We start from the raw sequence: 15456 nt of genomic DNA, 5'->3' as shown, positions 1-15456 counted from the left end.
TAATATAAAAGTGATTGGTTTACTGCCAACCAAAACTTCAACTCTTGTACTACGATCCAAGATCGTGCATCATGAAACCAATTTAACCAAATTGCAGGCAGATTTCAGCTATATAACCACAACAGAAGAATAGAGAAAAATTGCTTACAGCATACAAAACATGTCTTACATGGCCAGTCTGACTACAATGTCATGTTTCGACTCATATAGTAGAGTACAAAGATCCGACTTTTCAAAATAAAATCCTCATGCAGTGCATCCTTTCTACTTTTAAACAATTGCAGGTATCAAAGATGTGCTCAACAAAATCTTTAGCATTGATATAGCTACAAAATATGCAACAAGGTCTCCAAGGGCTTAGAGGCCAAGTTTTGAGAGAAGTTCACGCCATCTTGGAGTTTCTTCATCAAAAATGTAAGTCAAAGGGGAATATAGAACCCCACTGCCTCCGATCTGCACAAATTATTGCATGGAAATTAAACCCCAGCATCAAAGGAAACAAATGCCTTTATCATAAAATCAGGTAAGTCTTTGCAGAACTGCGAATTTAAAAGGAAACAATTAGAACAACAATTAAACCCCAGCATCAAAGGAAACAATTAGAACAACAATTAGAATCTTTGCATAACTGCGAATTTAACAACTACGAACATAACAACAATTAGAACAACAATAAGAGCTATAGAAGTAGAACTACGAATTTAACAAGAACTGCGAATTTAACAACTACGAAAATAACAACAATTATAACAACAATCTACGAATTTAACAAGAACTACGAAAATAACAATAATTATAACAACAATTAGAACGAAGCAGAGGGAGACTGACTTGCTTGATTCGAAAATTGGTTGATTGAGGCTTCAATTTCAGATGCAAGTAAGGCTGAGATGCGTTCTGTGAGAGGGAGATCGAACAGAGGGAGACCGAGCAGAGGAGATCAACCGGAGACCGAGCAGAGGGAGATCGACCAGAGGAGATCGTGCAGAGATCGAGCAGAAGGAGATCGAGCAGAGGAGATCGACCGGAGACCGAGCAGAGGGAGATCGACCAGAGGAGATCGTGCAGAGATCGAGCAGAGGGAGATCGAGCAGAGGAGATCGACCGGAGACCGAGCAGAGGGAGATCGACCAGAGGAGATCGAGCGGAGATCGAGCAGAGGGAGATCGACCGGAGACCGAGCAGAGGAGATCGACCGGAGACCGAGCAGAGGGAGATCGACCGGATGGAGATGGGAGATCGAGCAGGGATTGGATGCGTTCTGTGATGGGTTATTTGAGAGAGATCGGATGGGATGCGTTCTGTGATGTTATTTGAGGGAGATGGGAGATCGAGCAGAGGGAGATGGGAGATGGGAGAGAGCAGAGGGAGATGAGAGATGGGATCGAGAGACTGATGGAGGGTGGGTGGCAGCGGCTGTAATTGTTTCAGCCAACGGAGGATACAAAACGGGATTTTCAAAAATTCATTAATGAACAGTGTTACCGCTACAGTGCCCATCACAGCTTCTGGCTTTTAAAAGCTGGGGGGAGCCAGCTTCTGCTTTTAGCCGTAAGCTGGGGCAGCTTTTTTTAAAGCCTGAAAATAAGTTGGGTTACCAAACGCCAGATGCTCTTGTGCTTATAAGCAGGGGAGCAAAAAAGCCCCCCCAAACACAGCCGTAGTCTGGGGCACCCTTTGATGAAGACAAGATTGTCAAAAAGATACTCAGAGCGCTGCCAGAAAAATTTCATTCAAAAGTCACAAGCATAGAGGACTCATTTGATATTGATGAGTATCCACTCGATGAACTCATCGGAAATCTTAAAACTTATGAAATGAGATTGAAGCCTGAGAAGAAAAATAAAGGTGTGGCCTTCAAGGCTATCAAATAAGAGAAAGATGAGACCCTGGATCTTGCACTATTGACAAAGGAATTTAAAAAGTTCCTCAAAAACAAGAACTCATCCAGAAATCCCAACACACCCAAGAAAAATTCCTACAATGGCAGTAGCAGCAGTGATTACAACAACAAGAATGGGAGAGCAAACTTCAAGGGAACTCATTCAGGCAAAACTAAGTGTTATGAGTGCGGTGGCTATGGTCATATTTCTACTGACTGTGGAAATAGGAAGCATGGAAATAGCAACAATAAATCACTTCTCTTAACCTGGAGTGATGATGAGTCTCAGGAAGTTGAAAATGTTGAGTTTGTATCATCACTTCTACCTGACTCCGATAGTGATGAAGCCTTCTCTGATGATGAAACAAATATCCGCTGCAGACAACTCTACAAAGCCTCAAAGGCAACTCTCCTCAAAAACTTGAGTTTGGAAAAAGAAGTTGAATTCCTGAGAAGCGAAAAAGAAAAATTAGAGAAACTTTTGGAGACATCACAATCTGCATGGGAACTGGAAAGAAGCAAACATGTAGGTGAACTAGCAGAATTGCAAGATGACCAGATATCTTCAACTTGGAAGAGTGAAAAGACAGAGTATCTCAACAGAATCAAAATACTAGAACTGGAAGTTAAAGGACAACAAGTATTGAACTTGGAATTATTAGCTAAAGTTGAGATCTTGCAAGATGAGTTACGATCAACTCAAGAAAAGTTCAACAAGTTCGATGTTAGCTCTAGTTCCATGTCCAAGTTGCTAGGATCAGGAAAAGCTCCTCATGACACTTCTAGATTAGGGTACAATGGAGAAAGTTCCAAGAGCACTAAGTTCGTAAGAGCATCGAGATCATCTGTTGAAAAGAAAGAAGCCTCCATGGATAATCAAGTCACAGTTATGAAGAAACGGAGGGAAACTCAACCACCATCAAACTACCATGTAATGCTTGACCAAGAATCCACCATTGGTCGAAACAGGTACGCTAACAATCGAACTTTCATTCCTACTTGTCATTACTGTGGTAAGATAGGACATATCAGACCTAGATGCAATGAAAGATTTTCAAACTCATAAGTTTCTCAAGAAAAGTGTACTGTTGAATCTCTAAAGTATGAGCTTGAAGAACAAAAGGAACTCATTAACAAACTAACTGAACTGTTCTCTAAGAAAGATCTTCAAACTGAAAAAAGAAAAGATGTCTGGACTAAGAAAACTGAATTTGATGCTACATGTCTCTTTGCACATGCTAATACAACTCATATTGAGGCAACTTGTTTAGTAGCCTTGACTGCTCTAGCTGAAAAGCGACGAAATTTTTGGTATGTTGACAGTGGCTGCTCTAGACACATGACTGGAGACAAAACCGGGTTCACTTCCTTTGAAGATGAACACACAACTGGATCCGTCACTTTTGGAGATGGACGGAAAGCAAATATACTAGCTCGAGGTACGATAAACACTCCAGGTATACCTAATCTCAAAAATGTATTATTTGTCGAAGACTTAACTGTAAATCTGATTAGCGTAAGCCATTTGGCTGACGACTATGAAGATGTATGGTTTAACAAACAGAGATGTTTGGTCTTAAATCAGAAAGGAGAAGGTATCATGGGAGGTAAGAGATCTGTTTATAACTGTTATCATATTCAAGCTAATGAATCTTCCAGCTTGCAGCCCTGTTTGTCTGTAAAAACTACCGAGGAAACCCTTGAACTCTGGCACAAAAAGATGGGACATGTAAACTATCAAGACTTGCTGAAATTATCCTCCAAGCAATGTGTCCGAGGCTTACCAAATCTACAGGGAAAAACTGACAAGATATGTGGAGACTGCAAAATTGGAAAGCAAACCAAGGCTCCTCACAAGACGGTGAATTCTGTAACAACCACAACTGTCTTGGAACTCTTACACATGGATCTCATGGGACCAGCTCAATCTGAAAGCATTGGAGGTAAGAGCTACATGCTAGTAGTTGTAGATGATTTCTCAAGATACACCTTGTAATGCCCCGTACCTATTAATTACTTTTTACCATGGTTGACCGAGGAGTGACTTTTTCTTTAGTCCGGTAAATTAGGAAATTTATTTGAGATTGTCGTAGAATACGCAAAATCGAGTTCGTGGACACGTAGTTTGTTTAAATTGGATTTATATCGGAAAAGTTATGACCAAAAATAGAAATTTCTATTTTTGGCATGACTTTTGTTTGTGAGTTTCTTTTAGTAGAAAGCAAGAAATAAAACAGATGGAAGAGAGAGAAAGGGAAAGAATCAGAAAAAAATTAAAAGGAAAGAGAGAGAGCACGGGTAGAACCCGAGTCACCCCCCCTCCCATTTTCTTTTTTCTTCTTCCGTCGCTGCTCTTCCCTTCTCCGGCGAATTCGTCGCCGTCCGGCCACCCCAAGACGCATCGTTAGGCACGGCGTGATCCTCTCTTCCTTCTCCTTCTAGCTATGTAAGTTTTTCACCATGGGTATCATTAGTTTTTGAGTTTTGAAGAGAATTTGCAGAAAAGGGGAAAACCGGAGTTTGGCTCCCATCTCGGTTTTCCGGCGATTTCCGGTCGAATTTCTTTGGGTTTTGGTTGTTGCTGAGTTGCTGAACGAGTTCCTAACCTTGTTGCAGCTTGTTTTGGGCTGTAGAGGAAGAATTGAAGGTGTTTGGGGACGTGAACAGTAGCGTGAACAGTTCCATCCGAGTTCTTGAGTTTGGGTTTGGAATTTCCAGCTTTTTCTGCTTGTTTTGGATGTGATTGCTGGGGGTGTTGTGGAGATAATTTTGAGCTAAATAGGTTGACTGGAATTGGATTCCACCTTTGATGTTTTGTGTTAAACTTGAGGATTGTTTGGTTTGAGTTTTTTTTTTGGAATTTTGGTGTAGTTATTGTTATTTTGGATAGTATGGATTATAAATTTTATGGGTGAATCTCTTGATAATTTACTATCAATGTTATTGTGAAATTGTTCTATTTTGTGGAGGAGTTTGGAATGGAGATTGTGTTTTGGAAAAGAAAATTTAGAGAGGAGTTAAATTTTAGAGATGGAATTGTGAGTGGAAATGGGGAAAATTAAGATTGAATGTGGAAATGTTTGGAAAGGATTTTTATGATAATTGGTGGTATTTTTGTGATGAAGGAAGTGAGATTAAATTGATTTAGTTATCGAACGGTCCTTGTGAAGGTTTAGATTAAGTGAAGTCATTGAATGGTTAAGGAATCGATTGAGTGGTTATGAGTTAGAGGGCATTGAGATTGTAAGGAATTATAGAATTTAATTCCGAATAGAAGTGTGGAATTTTATAATAATTTGTGATTAATAGACGCTTATTCCAAGGTGAATGGGTTGTTTTGAGAGTATTTCATTGTATGGTCAATTATATCCTATTCTATTGTGACAGGACGTACTGAGCCCTCGAGCGAGGAGGACACAGACAGGCAGCAGGGTTAGCTGCGGGATTTACTAGTGAGTGGACTTTTATTTTGTTAAAATAATGCATGCAGCATGGAAATAAGTTTTCAGTTGATTTATTATTTGAGAAAATGTGACTCTATGGAAAGTAAAGGATTTAAAAAGAAAGCAGTTGACAAGGAGGCCAGTTTTGGCGCATGCGTATCTTACCTAGTTGGCAGTCCCTTCTAGGTAATATTCTGGTCGGCAGTCCCGTCCAGACTACAGCTCGGTTGGCAGTCCCATCCGAAGTGTCATCTGGTTGGCAGTCCCTTCCAGATGACTTGATGTAGTTAGTCGGCAGTCCCGTCTACTACTTGTGGCTAGTTGGCAGTCCCAACTAATCACCGCCTCCTATCCGGTTGGCAGTCCCTTCCGATGCGTCATCGGGTGGCAGTCCCTCCCCGATGGCATGAGATGCCTAGGAAGCAGTCCTTCCTAGTAATCAAATGAGTTTCTTGGAAAAAGGATTGAGTTGGGAATTTTCATGAAGTATCGCTGCATGATGGTTTTGTTAAAAAGAGAAATGGGGAAGCATACCATAAATTGTTTTGATTCTAGTTTCGGTTTTGTCCACTCACTCTAATAGATTTTTATATGTTTTCCCCTGGGCCCTTCGTTTTCAAATGCCCAGATTTCAGATTAGCAGAGATTGCATCCAGGCTCAAGGACTTTGGAAATCAGCGATTCCGTTTTTGTCCGTAGGTTATTACTTAACCTACCTTGTATGATATCGGCTTAGTTTAGTGTTGCTCTGATAAACCTTTCTTTTAAGTTGGATGGAGGTTGTTGTTTGGTTTGTTGTTACTTACGGAGGATTATGTTGGGATTTGAACTTTCTGGATGTAATATATATGTGCTTGGATTGTAAATTTGATATCGTAGGTTGAGTAGAAGATATAGTTGAAATCATGTCCAGGTTTGTGAAATTTTGGGTAACCCATTTTTAGGGGAGGTTCTGCCGAATTTTCGGTAGGATTTCACTTAAAGTGGGCCCCGCAGGCTCGTATCCAGGTAAGTGGGGCGATTCCTGGGTCGGGTCCTGTCACACCTGGGTAAATTTCTTAAAAGACAAGACGGAAACGTTTGAATCTTTTAAAAACTTGAGTCAAAAATTGATCATTGAAAAGAAGTCATCAAATGCTAGCATAGTGAGGGTAAGATCGGATAATGGTACTGAATTTAAAAATGCCTCTTTCTCTAACTATTTTCATGAGCTTGGTGTGTCTCATGAGCTCTCAGCTCCAATCACTCCACAGCAAAATGGCATTGTGGAAAGGAAAAATAGGGTATTGCTGGACATGGCTCGAGTAATGTTGCATGCTGCAGGCTTAAGCACAAACTTTTGGGCTGAGGCTATCAGTACTGCTTGTTATACTATAAACAGAGTATTCTTCAGACCAGGTACTGATCAAACAGCTTATGAGTTGTGGAAAGGTAAAAAGCTAAATGTTGGATACTTTCACATTTTTGGCAGCCCTTGCTACATTTTACGTGATAGAGAACATCTTGGAAAATTTGATGCTAGAAGTGACGATGGTGTTTTCTTGGGATATTCTCTGAACAGTAGAGCTTATAGGGTTTACAATAAAAGAACCCGAGTTGTTATGGAATCCATTAATGTTTCTATTGATGATCAATGTGTAAAACAGGAAGAATCATATGCAGATCCATCACCCTCCTCTATCACTCCACCACTAATTGCAGAAGCTTCATCTGATGAAGAGGAAGAGGAGATTCCCGACAACATTTTTGAACCAGCTCCCATCCAAAGGAAAGGATTCAAGCAATTTCAAAAGGATCACTCCTCTCAAGATATCATCGGAAATCTGAAAGATGGACTGACAACAAGGAGAAAAGCTACAGCTCAGGTAAGTACCTCTGAGGTAAGTGAAGGAAGTGCATTGCTATGTTTTATTACTGAAAATCTGCTAAGCATGAACATTATATCTCACTTTGGTTTTGTGTCTATTGTTGAACCAAAAAATATTAAGGCAGCTTTATTGGATGATAACTGGATTAGTGCCATGAAGGATGAGCTCAATCAATTTACTAGGAATGATGTGTGGTACTTGGTACCTCGACCTAGTAAATGCAATGTTATAGGAACTAAGTGGATTTTTAGAAACAAAAGTGATGAAAAAGGGAATGTGGTTAGAAACAAAGCTCGACTAGTAGCTCAAGGATACTCTCAGATTGAAGGTCTTGACTTTGACGAGACATTTGCTCCTATGGCTAGATTAGAATCAGTTAGATTACTCCTCTCTATAGCTTGTCATCTTAGGTTCAAACTGTTTCAAATGGATGTCAAAACTGCTTTTCTAAATGGGAACCTTCAGGAAGAAGTTTATGTGGAATAGCCACCAGGTTTCCAAGATCCACATAACTTAGATCATGTCTACCGTCTCAAGAAGGCTCTGTATGGGCTAAAGCAGGCTCCCCGAGCCTGGTATGAGAGGCTCTCCACTCATCTTGTGGGAAAAGGGTATGCTAGAGGGTCTATTGATAAAACATTGTTTGTAAAACGAACCAAAAATGATATTATCATTGCCCAAGTGTATGTTGATGACATTGTCTTTGGTTCCTCTTCTAGATATCTTGTCAAAGAATTCCAATCTGTCATGGAAAGTGAGTTTGAAATGAGCATGTGTGGTGAACTAACTTTCTTTCTTGGACTGCAAGTAAGGCAGATAGACACAGGTTTGTTTCTCTCTCAAACAAAATACGCTAAAAATCTGATCAAGAAATTTGGTCTTGAATCTAAGAAGACAGTGAGCAATCCCATTAGTACCACTATTAAGCTGAGCGAAGACCAGAATGGGAAATCAGTTGATCACACACTATATCGCAGCATGATAGGTAGTTTGCTCTATCTCACTGCCAGCAGACCTGACATATCTTACAGTGTAGGAGTGTGCGCACGCTTTCAAGCTAATCCTAAAGAATCACACTTGGAAGCTGTCAAGAGAATCATTCGCTATATATCAGGTACAGTTGACTGTGGAATTTTCTATACCTTTGATACTAACGTGGAAATTGCAGGATATTCTGACGCTGACTGGGGAGGAAACTTAAAGGATAGAAAAAGTACCTCCGGGGGATGTTTCTTCATTGGCAACAATCTGGTTGCCTGGCATAGCAAGAAACAAAATTGCATCTCTCTATCTACTGCAGAAGCTGAGTATGTTGCAGCTGGGAGTTGTTGCACGCAAATGCTGTGGATGAAACAATTGCTTCATGATTATGGCATTCCGAAAGGTAAGTTATATATCTTTTGTGACAACACCAGTGCTATCAACATCACCAAGAATCCTGTTCAACACTCTAGAACTAAGCACATTGATCTTCGATATCATTTTATTAGGGATTTGGTTGAACAAAACATACTTGAGTTAAGCTTTGTGCCCACTGAAAATCAACTTGCTGATTTGTTCACTAAGCCTCTTGACACCGCTAGGTTTGAGATGTTGAGAAATGCCCTAGGGATTTGTTCTAAGCATTAAGGCACAAGAATGACTGTCCACTTTTGATTGAGAAAATTGTGATCCTAGTATCCTTTGACCACAGTCACTAGTGAAATGTCCATATTTCAAGCTATGTATCCCTTGTAGCCATGCCTTATTCTGGACAAATAAAATTGTGTACTCATGGTTAGTCACTGTATCATGTAACCCTACTATGAACTTTCACTTATAGCCTATGTGGTGGCATGCTGTGTGTTTCTTGTCAAATGAGTTTCGGTGAAGTAGAAGAACTGCTTAAAATGCTCAAATGATACATTCCCTCTTCTCAAAGTAATCAGGCCCTAGTTGTGGTGAACTTTCTAGGGTTTGTAAGAAACGAGAATGGATAACTATATCCCATCTCTCCGAGTAATCAGGCTTTAGTTGTGGTGAACTTTCTAAGGTTTGCAAGAAACGAGTTGGTGAGTGATCTTTGCACGTAAAATAAAATATTGCTGACAACTACTCGAGACTCTCTCCATGGAACATCCTTGTCATGTTTAGTACCCTAAGAACATCTGTTCTAGGAGTTGCTGAGAAGATTCTTGTTACATGAGTTCGAATTGTCACAACTTAAAAGAGATCAATGAGAGCTTGGTGTACATGGTTACGTTCACCTACTTCACTACTTCTCCCTGTCACTAAACTCATTTCTAAGCCCCACATACTGGTTATTCTAAATTTTTCTTTTTCACAACGTTATTCCCTACGGTCTGACTATGAGTACCAATTCTTTTTGTTGATAGAATACATCATGCTTCGTACTCTGAACTATGTTCTTTTCACTCTGTGATTTATGCTCTCTGTGACTGACCTATGCTATATTTTCTCTCTTCAATATGACTAATGCATTCATTGCCTTGATACTTAGCACAAGAAATGATCATGTGATATAATTGCAGATTATGGGAATATTTTTGTCTCTTCGTTTCCTCTCCTTGTTTACCTTCTGGTTACTCTTAATTTCCTTATTGATTAAGCCTAAGTTAAGGGGGAGAAGTAAGTTGCATGCGTGTTTCTCAGAAAACTAATTGTCATAATTCCTCTCCCCATTTGAGACGCTATCCTAACCGGTGTGACCTTTGGTTTTCTAAACCTAATTGTTTCATATATATAGCCTCTCTTGTCTCCCTCGGATTTTACTCTTGGTTGTCTCTGTGTGCAGGTTTGTCAATTAACTTGTATTTCTCACCATGGTTCGCACAAAGCACACAACTCGACTTGGTGGACATCGCCGCCTGCCTCATCTAGAGGAAGGCCGTCAGGCCGCCATCCGGGCCGGGATTCTCCATCCCGGCATGCAGCGTGAACGTAGTCGGAGCCCTCCTCTTCACTCCTCAACGCCTGGTGCCTCTTCTGCTGCTCCTCCTCCTGTCTCTCTGGATAGTCTCAGTGACCAGATCCTGGTAGCTGACTGGAGAATTGCCTGCCTCACTATGGACATGGACGACATGCATTCCCTTCTGGTTCGTACTAGTCATGCTCTGACCAACCTCACACAGGAGATCCGGAACATGCAGCGTCACCCTCCCGGGTTTGACGCTCCCGCTCCCTCCACCGCTGTTCCAGCAGCAGTCGCCCCTGCAGAGACCTCAACTTCCATGGACAGCGAGGAGTTTCAGGATCATGTCGTCAAGCTTATGGAGGAAGTCGAAGGGCATTCCCGTTCAAAGGGGGAGAAGTAAACTCTTTTTATTTTTCTGTTTTTTTTTTTTATGCTTTCTGCAGTTTAATTTCAATCAAACAATATTTTTTTTATGGGTTGTAAGTGCATAAGCACAGATATTTTTCTTGGATGCTTTTGGTTATTTAGTAAGTTTATTTTGGCTACTTGGATCTGGAAAAGGATGGAAACTGATTCCTTAATCCAAGTAGTATCCTTTGTTTAGTGACTAGTGTTTATTTGTGATAACTAACATGCAGGACAAAAAGCTTGAAAAATCATGTGTTGAATGGGAATGCCCAAAGGGGGAGATTGTAAGTATTTTGGGCTGTTCACCATTCAATACATGATTTCCCTTTTGTCACAAGAAAACCGGAGCATTAAGGAAACAAAGATAAAGGATCAAAGGATCGGATCTTGAAGAGAAGATTAGGCCAAATTAAGTCATTGATCTTGAGTTTAATATGTTTTGATTCCATATCTTTTTGATGCTTTTTGATTGATATGCATATCAATCAATTTGATTCAAATCTATTATGCATTAAAGAGGGATTTAAACTTGCATATCAATTTGAGATCTTGGTTAGGAAAGTTTCGGCTCATTCAAAAATTTTTTTAAAACCTTTCTATAATTTTCTTAAATTATTTATTAAGAAAAGATTTGATTGAGGGGGTGAGTTTCTCCCCTATAAAAGGTTTCTAAACGAAAGTTAGCGTGGTGGTTTTTCTTTTTTGATTACACAAAAATTGCTCTAGATTGATTAGAGTTGTTCATATCGTTTTTCTAGAAAAACCCTCTTTATGTGTTTCATGTATTCCATTGCAAAATCATTTCATACTTATTCTCAAGATCGTGATTTAAATTGACAGCACGAAAAGTTGAAGGTTAAGTATCTTGAATGTTGTATTAGGAGTTAGAACAGTTGTAAAACAAGTTGGCATGTGTTGCTAAGTGAGAGTGTTTGTTAAGAACAACACGACTTGTATTCTGTAAACCCTAGTGATTCATATTGGATTGGATTTTCGTGTTGGCTACGTCAAAAGCCACGCAGTGAAGTTTCCTCAGTGGAGAGGTTTACATTGCGTTAGCAAATCTTCGTGTTATGTATCGCATTTCTTTTAAAATAAATTTCTATACATAACAGTACTTCAAACAATTGTTCCATCAGGTAATTACAACCTATATTCTAGAAATGAAAAGTCCAACCATCCAAACTATGGAAGCATATTGGCTCGCTGATAACAAATTATGTAAACACTAAACAGGACAAGAAATCTGATGAAGCCTGGCCAAGAATAGTTACAAAAGCCAATTTGCAAGTATTGTCCCTATATCCTTGCCAATTTTTAGACTTTGTAGTATAAATCGTCTTACGACATTCTGACGTAATGCAATATTTATGGATTATATATATGAAATTCAGGATGCAGCCTCTCAGAAATTAATAACCATGTGGGGAAAAAAAAGGTTTATACCCGAAACACTGCTCAGGCCAACACTATCTTGCTGGATATGAAGGGGCGCCTGCTTCTCAGCATCAAACAAACAGATAAAAAAGGAACCAAGTCAAACAATTTGGTACAGTTTAAGAAAAGAAACGAGTTGTTAAGAAACATGGCTCAGAAACATAAAAGCATATCAAATGAGCACCCAACTCTAAGCAATTCAACCTAATACCAAACACCCAAATCCTAATGAATCCCTCCACATTACCTCCAGTACTTTCTTTGAGTGAGAACATTCTGTAGGTAAAGAACTATTTATGGTGTGTTGGCATTCCCATACAAAACTTTGAAGTATCCTACACGCTGATCACAGAGAATCTCAGGTAAATGCATCCATTCATACATGGTTAGTCCCGTGTGTTAATTAGTGGTTGGTCTAGGAAAGTATCTTTGGGGTTATTTTTTTATTTAAAGATATTTTTCTGTCTGTCATATTGTGTTTTTGATTTCCTAAATATTTTAGGATTTGGTGTCTTTATTTGATTATCTTTAACACAAAAGATTATTTCCATGTAGAAGTCAAATTAGGGTTGTATTCTGTTTGATTGAGTATTGCACAGCCCCTTAATATATATGTGAGGAAACATATGGTCATATGGGGTAGACACAAGAATTAGTTTGGTAGTCTTGCTTGCTTGAGATCGGTTTTGTCATAAGAATCAAGGACACTTGTTCCATGCTTAAGTGTTCTTGGTCGTGTCTCTCATATGCAAAAATTCTCTTGAGATCAGTAGGGAACCTGTGAAGAAAGGAGGGCAATAATTGGCAATCGTTCAAGTGAAGAAGGAGTTCAAGATTGAAGGCAAACTTCTCATTAGTTATGTCTAGTGATTGTAGCCGACCAAGTGTTATTTAAGTTTGTAAAGAACATATCATTCATCATAAGTTAATTGTTCTTTTTGGGTTCTCAAGAGTAAAAGCCCCGCATTGTTTTTAATCTCATGTTTGAGGTTTTCACTGTTAATGTCTAAAATTCAGCAATGGCCAAATCTCGGTTAACACTGGTCAGATGAGTGGACTGCTACTTGTGATGTTCTTATGATTTCCGCTATCTGTCAAATGAAATACAAAGGGCGTCAGAAGGAGACCGCAGTTGGTGGTCTTGTCTTATCTGATGCCTAAGTTAGTCAATATATTTATTTTGATAGAATAACAGTAGATAAGTAGTAAATGCGTAATTAATGAGGAGAGAGGAGTGGACCTTTTATAGGTGGGGAAGAGACTGATGTCTTCCTTGTTTTGATGTGAGACTGATATGCTTCAATTCATATCTTCTGATGCTTCAGCGAGGCGATCTTGGCACAGCGCGTCAGTGATGATCTGGGGGTGAGCCGGGGCTCAGGTGATAGCCTGCTTGGCTGTGTTTCCATAGGTCACACCGTTAATGATTGTTGATACCGCTGGTGGTAGTATGAGCCTGGCTCATTATAGCTAATTATGCTTGGCAAATGCTCATGTAAGTATATTCACTGTGTAACTAAAAATCCTGTGTTCTGTGTTATTTTTGGTTTCTACCCAGTAAGGATTGCAATGTGCCTATCAATCCCCGTTTTCTAGAAAAACGTTCTGTTCTTATATTTTCACATTCATTCCCGAAATACCAAAAGGAAAGAGGAATCCATCTAATGCCAACTTGAACAGGAAAAAAGAATCTTGAAATATACCATAATGTTTTCATCTTTCCTTTTTTTTTCTTTTTCATCTTCTTCTTTTTAGAAAGGCAAGCCCGATAGCATTCCCTAAAATGTCTAAAAACACATAATCAAGCATAACAGATAGAGGGTTGAATTCCAAAACCACACCCAAAAAGCAGCTGGATGCATTACTACATTTTGGATTTTAAATGGGAAAGATGAAACTGGATGTTAGCGTGAGTCACTATGATGCGCTTTTGGGAAGCGCGCAATTTAACCCTGAAATATCGTTAGTAGTATAAGCAAATAGGGATCGTTCTATTCCGGGGATTGAGGGTACACCTGTAATTGTGTAACAAATAAAGAAAAGTATTATTTACAAAAATAAAATAAAGAATTAAAATAATAAAGTATTATTTACAAAAATAAAATAAAGAATAGAAATATATACAAGTAACAAAATAAAAAGGGAGGGGGGTTTAAGAATTATAGAATTGAAAATTAAGATAAATAAAATAAAGAAAATGTAAAAACATATATACAAGGGTGGATCGCAAGGAACAAAGATCAAAACCACATCCATATGTAAGAAATCCAATTACAATTCCTATAGTTGATTTTAAATGTCATGAGAGAGTAGTTGATCATGTGAAACATTCGAAAGCAAATGATTTCCCATATTTTACTTTTCAATGCTAATTAACCTAAGCGAAAGCACCTAGATTAATCCTATCAAACATGCAATCAAGCCCTAGAAAGCTAGTCAATCATGACATGTTCAACGCATTAGACATAGAGAAAGGCTATCAACTCAAGTGTACAACTTAGTATGGAAAAGTCCACCTAATTGCAATCCTCTTTAATTAAATTCGGTCTTTGCACAAAACCTTTACTACTTTGATTCAAGTTTACACAAAACGAAAAGTCGATTTCATGTTCTTAAACCTAGCACCAATTATATCAAAACCCTAAGTGTTTGCAACCACATAAGATTAAAATACAAAAGTTTTCTATCATGCAAATTTAATTAAACAAACCCACATAAGCAACATAAAAATCAACATATAGAAATCACAACTTTATCTCAAAACATATAAACGGGCTTTAAACTTTGCCCTTAACATTATTTGTTTACTAGAATTCATAGTTCTACAAATCTAAACAAAGAAAACCAAAAGAAATTACAAGGAAAAAGATAGAATTACACCATGAAGGGAGTGGATGATGAAGAGCTTGAGACATTGATCTTGAATCTTTAAAGCAAGACTTCACTATCACGGCACAAGGTGGATGATGACGGCTAGGAGGCTTCATGGCTTCTTCTTCTCTTCTTCTCTTTGCTTAAAAATGCAGAAACTTAAAACTAGAGAATGGAGAGAAAAATGGAAAGGAAATGGAGAGACAAAGAAGATGAGATGGATGAAGGAATTGTGTTTTAGAGTGAGAGGAGAAGGTGTTTATATAGGGAAGAGAAAGAAGAGTGAAATTGGAAAAGATGGAGTAAATTAGTGTGAGAAATGATGGAGAAAACATGATGATTACACCCTAAAACATGGAATGTTTTTGGGTGATGATGATGGTGGATTAGTGTGAGAAATGATGGAGAAAACATGATGATTACACCCTAAAACATGGAATGTTTTTGGGTGATGATGATGATGGATTTCCTACTCATTTACTTCAATTTTATCTCCACCATTTGTAGGTAAGTGTGGACATAATGCTCATTTCACCATCATTTACTCCAATGTACCTAAGAAAATAGAAATTGAGTTAAAAATCGATTCGTTAAGGAATTAACTAAGCAAAATGTGAGGAATTAACTATTAAA

At 38.7% G+C, this 15456-nt stretch overlaps 1 protein-coding gene and 1 long non-coding RNA gene across 3 annotated transcripts; one reads left to right on the top strand and one right to left on the bottom strand.

Annotated features, from left to right (window-relative positions):
* Positions 1 to 241: 241 nt before the first annotated feature.
* Positions 242 to 879, bottom strand: LOC121051781. The gene is made up of 2 exons (XR_005806901.1): positions 832 to 879; positions 242 to 453 (listed from the first exon to the last, which is right to left on the bottom strand). It is a non-coding gene; the product is annotated as an uncharacterized LOC121051781 (long non-coding RNA).
* A 5080-nt stretch (positions 880 to 5959) lies between these two features.
* On the top strand, positions 5960 to 11480 carry LOC112184178 (secreted RxLR effector protein 161). 2 transcript variants are annotated; one of them, XM_024322451.2, is made up of 2 exons: positions 5960 to 8577; positions 9988 to 11480. In XM_024322451.2, exons 1-2 carry the CDS (start codon positions 7941 to 7943, stop codon positions 10071 to 10073), a joined length of 723 nt encoding a protein of 240 aa, XP_024178219.2. In that variant the 5' UTR covers positions 5960 to 7940; the 3' UTR covers positions 10074 to 11480. Both variants share the same exon structure in this region; 1 of them encodes a protein (XP_024178219.2).
* Positions 11481 to 15456: the final 3976 nt, after the last annotated feature.

The sequence above is a fragment of the Rosa chinensis genome, chromosome 2 (genome assembly GCF_002994745.2).
Source record: "Rosa chinensis cultivar Old Blush chromosome 2, RchiOBHm-V2, whole genome shotgun sequence".
NCBI lineage: Eukaryota > Viridiplantae > Streptophyta > Magnoliopsida > Rosales > Rosaceae > Rosa > Rosa chinensis.
The sequence above is the reverse complement of the archived record's forward strand: the minus strand, read 5'-3'. Positions and strand labels throughout refer to the sequence as shown.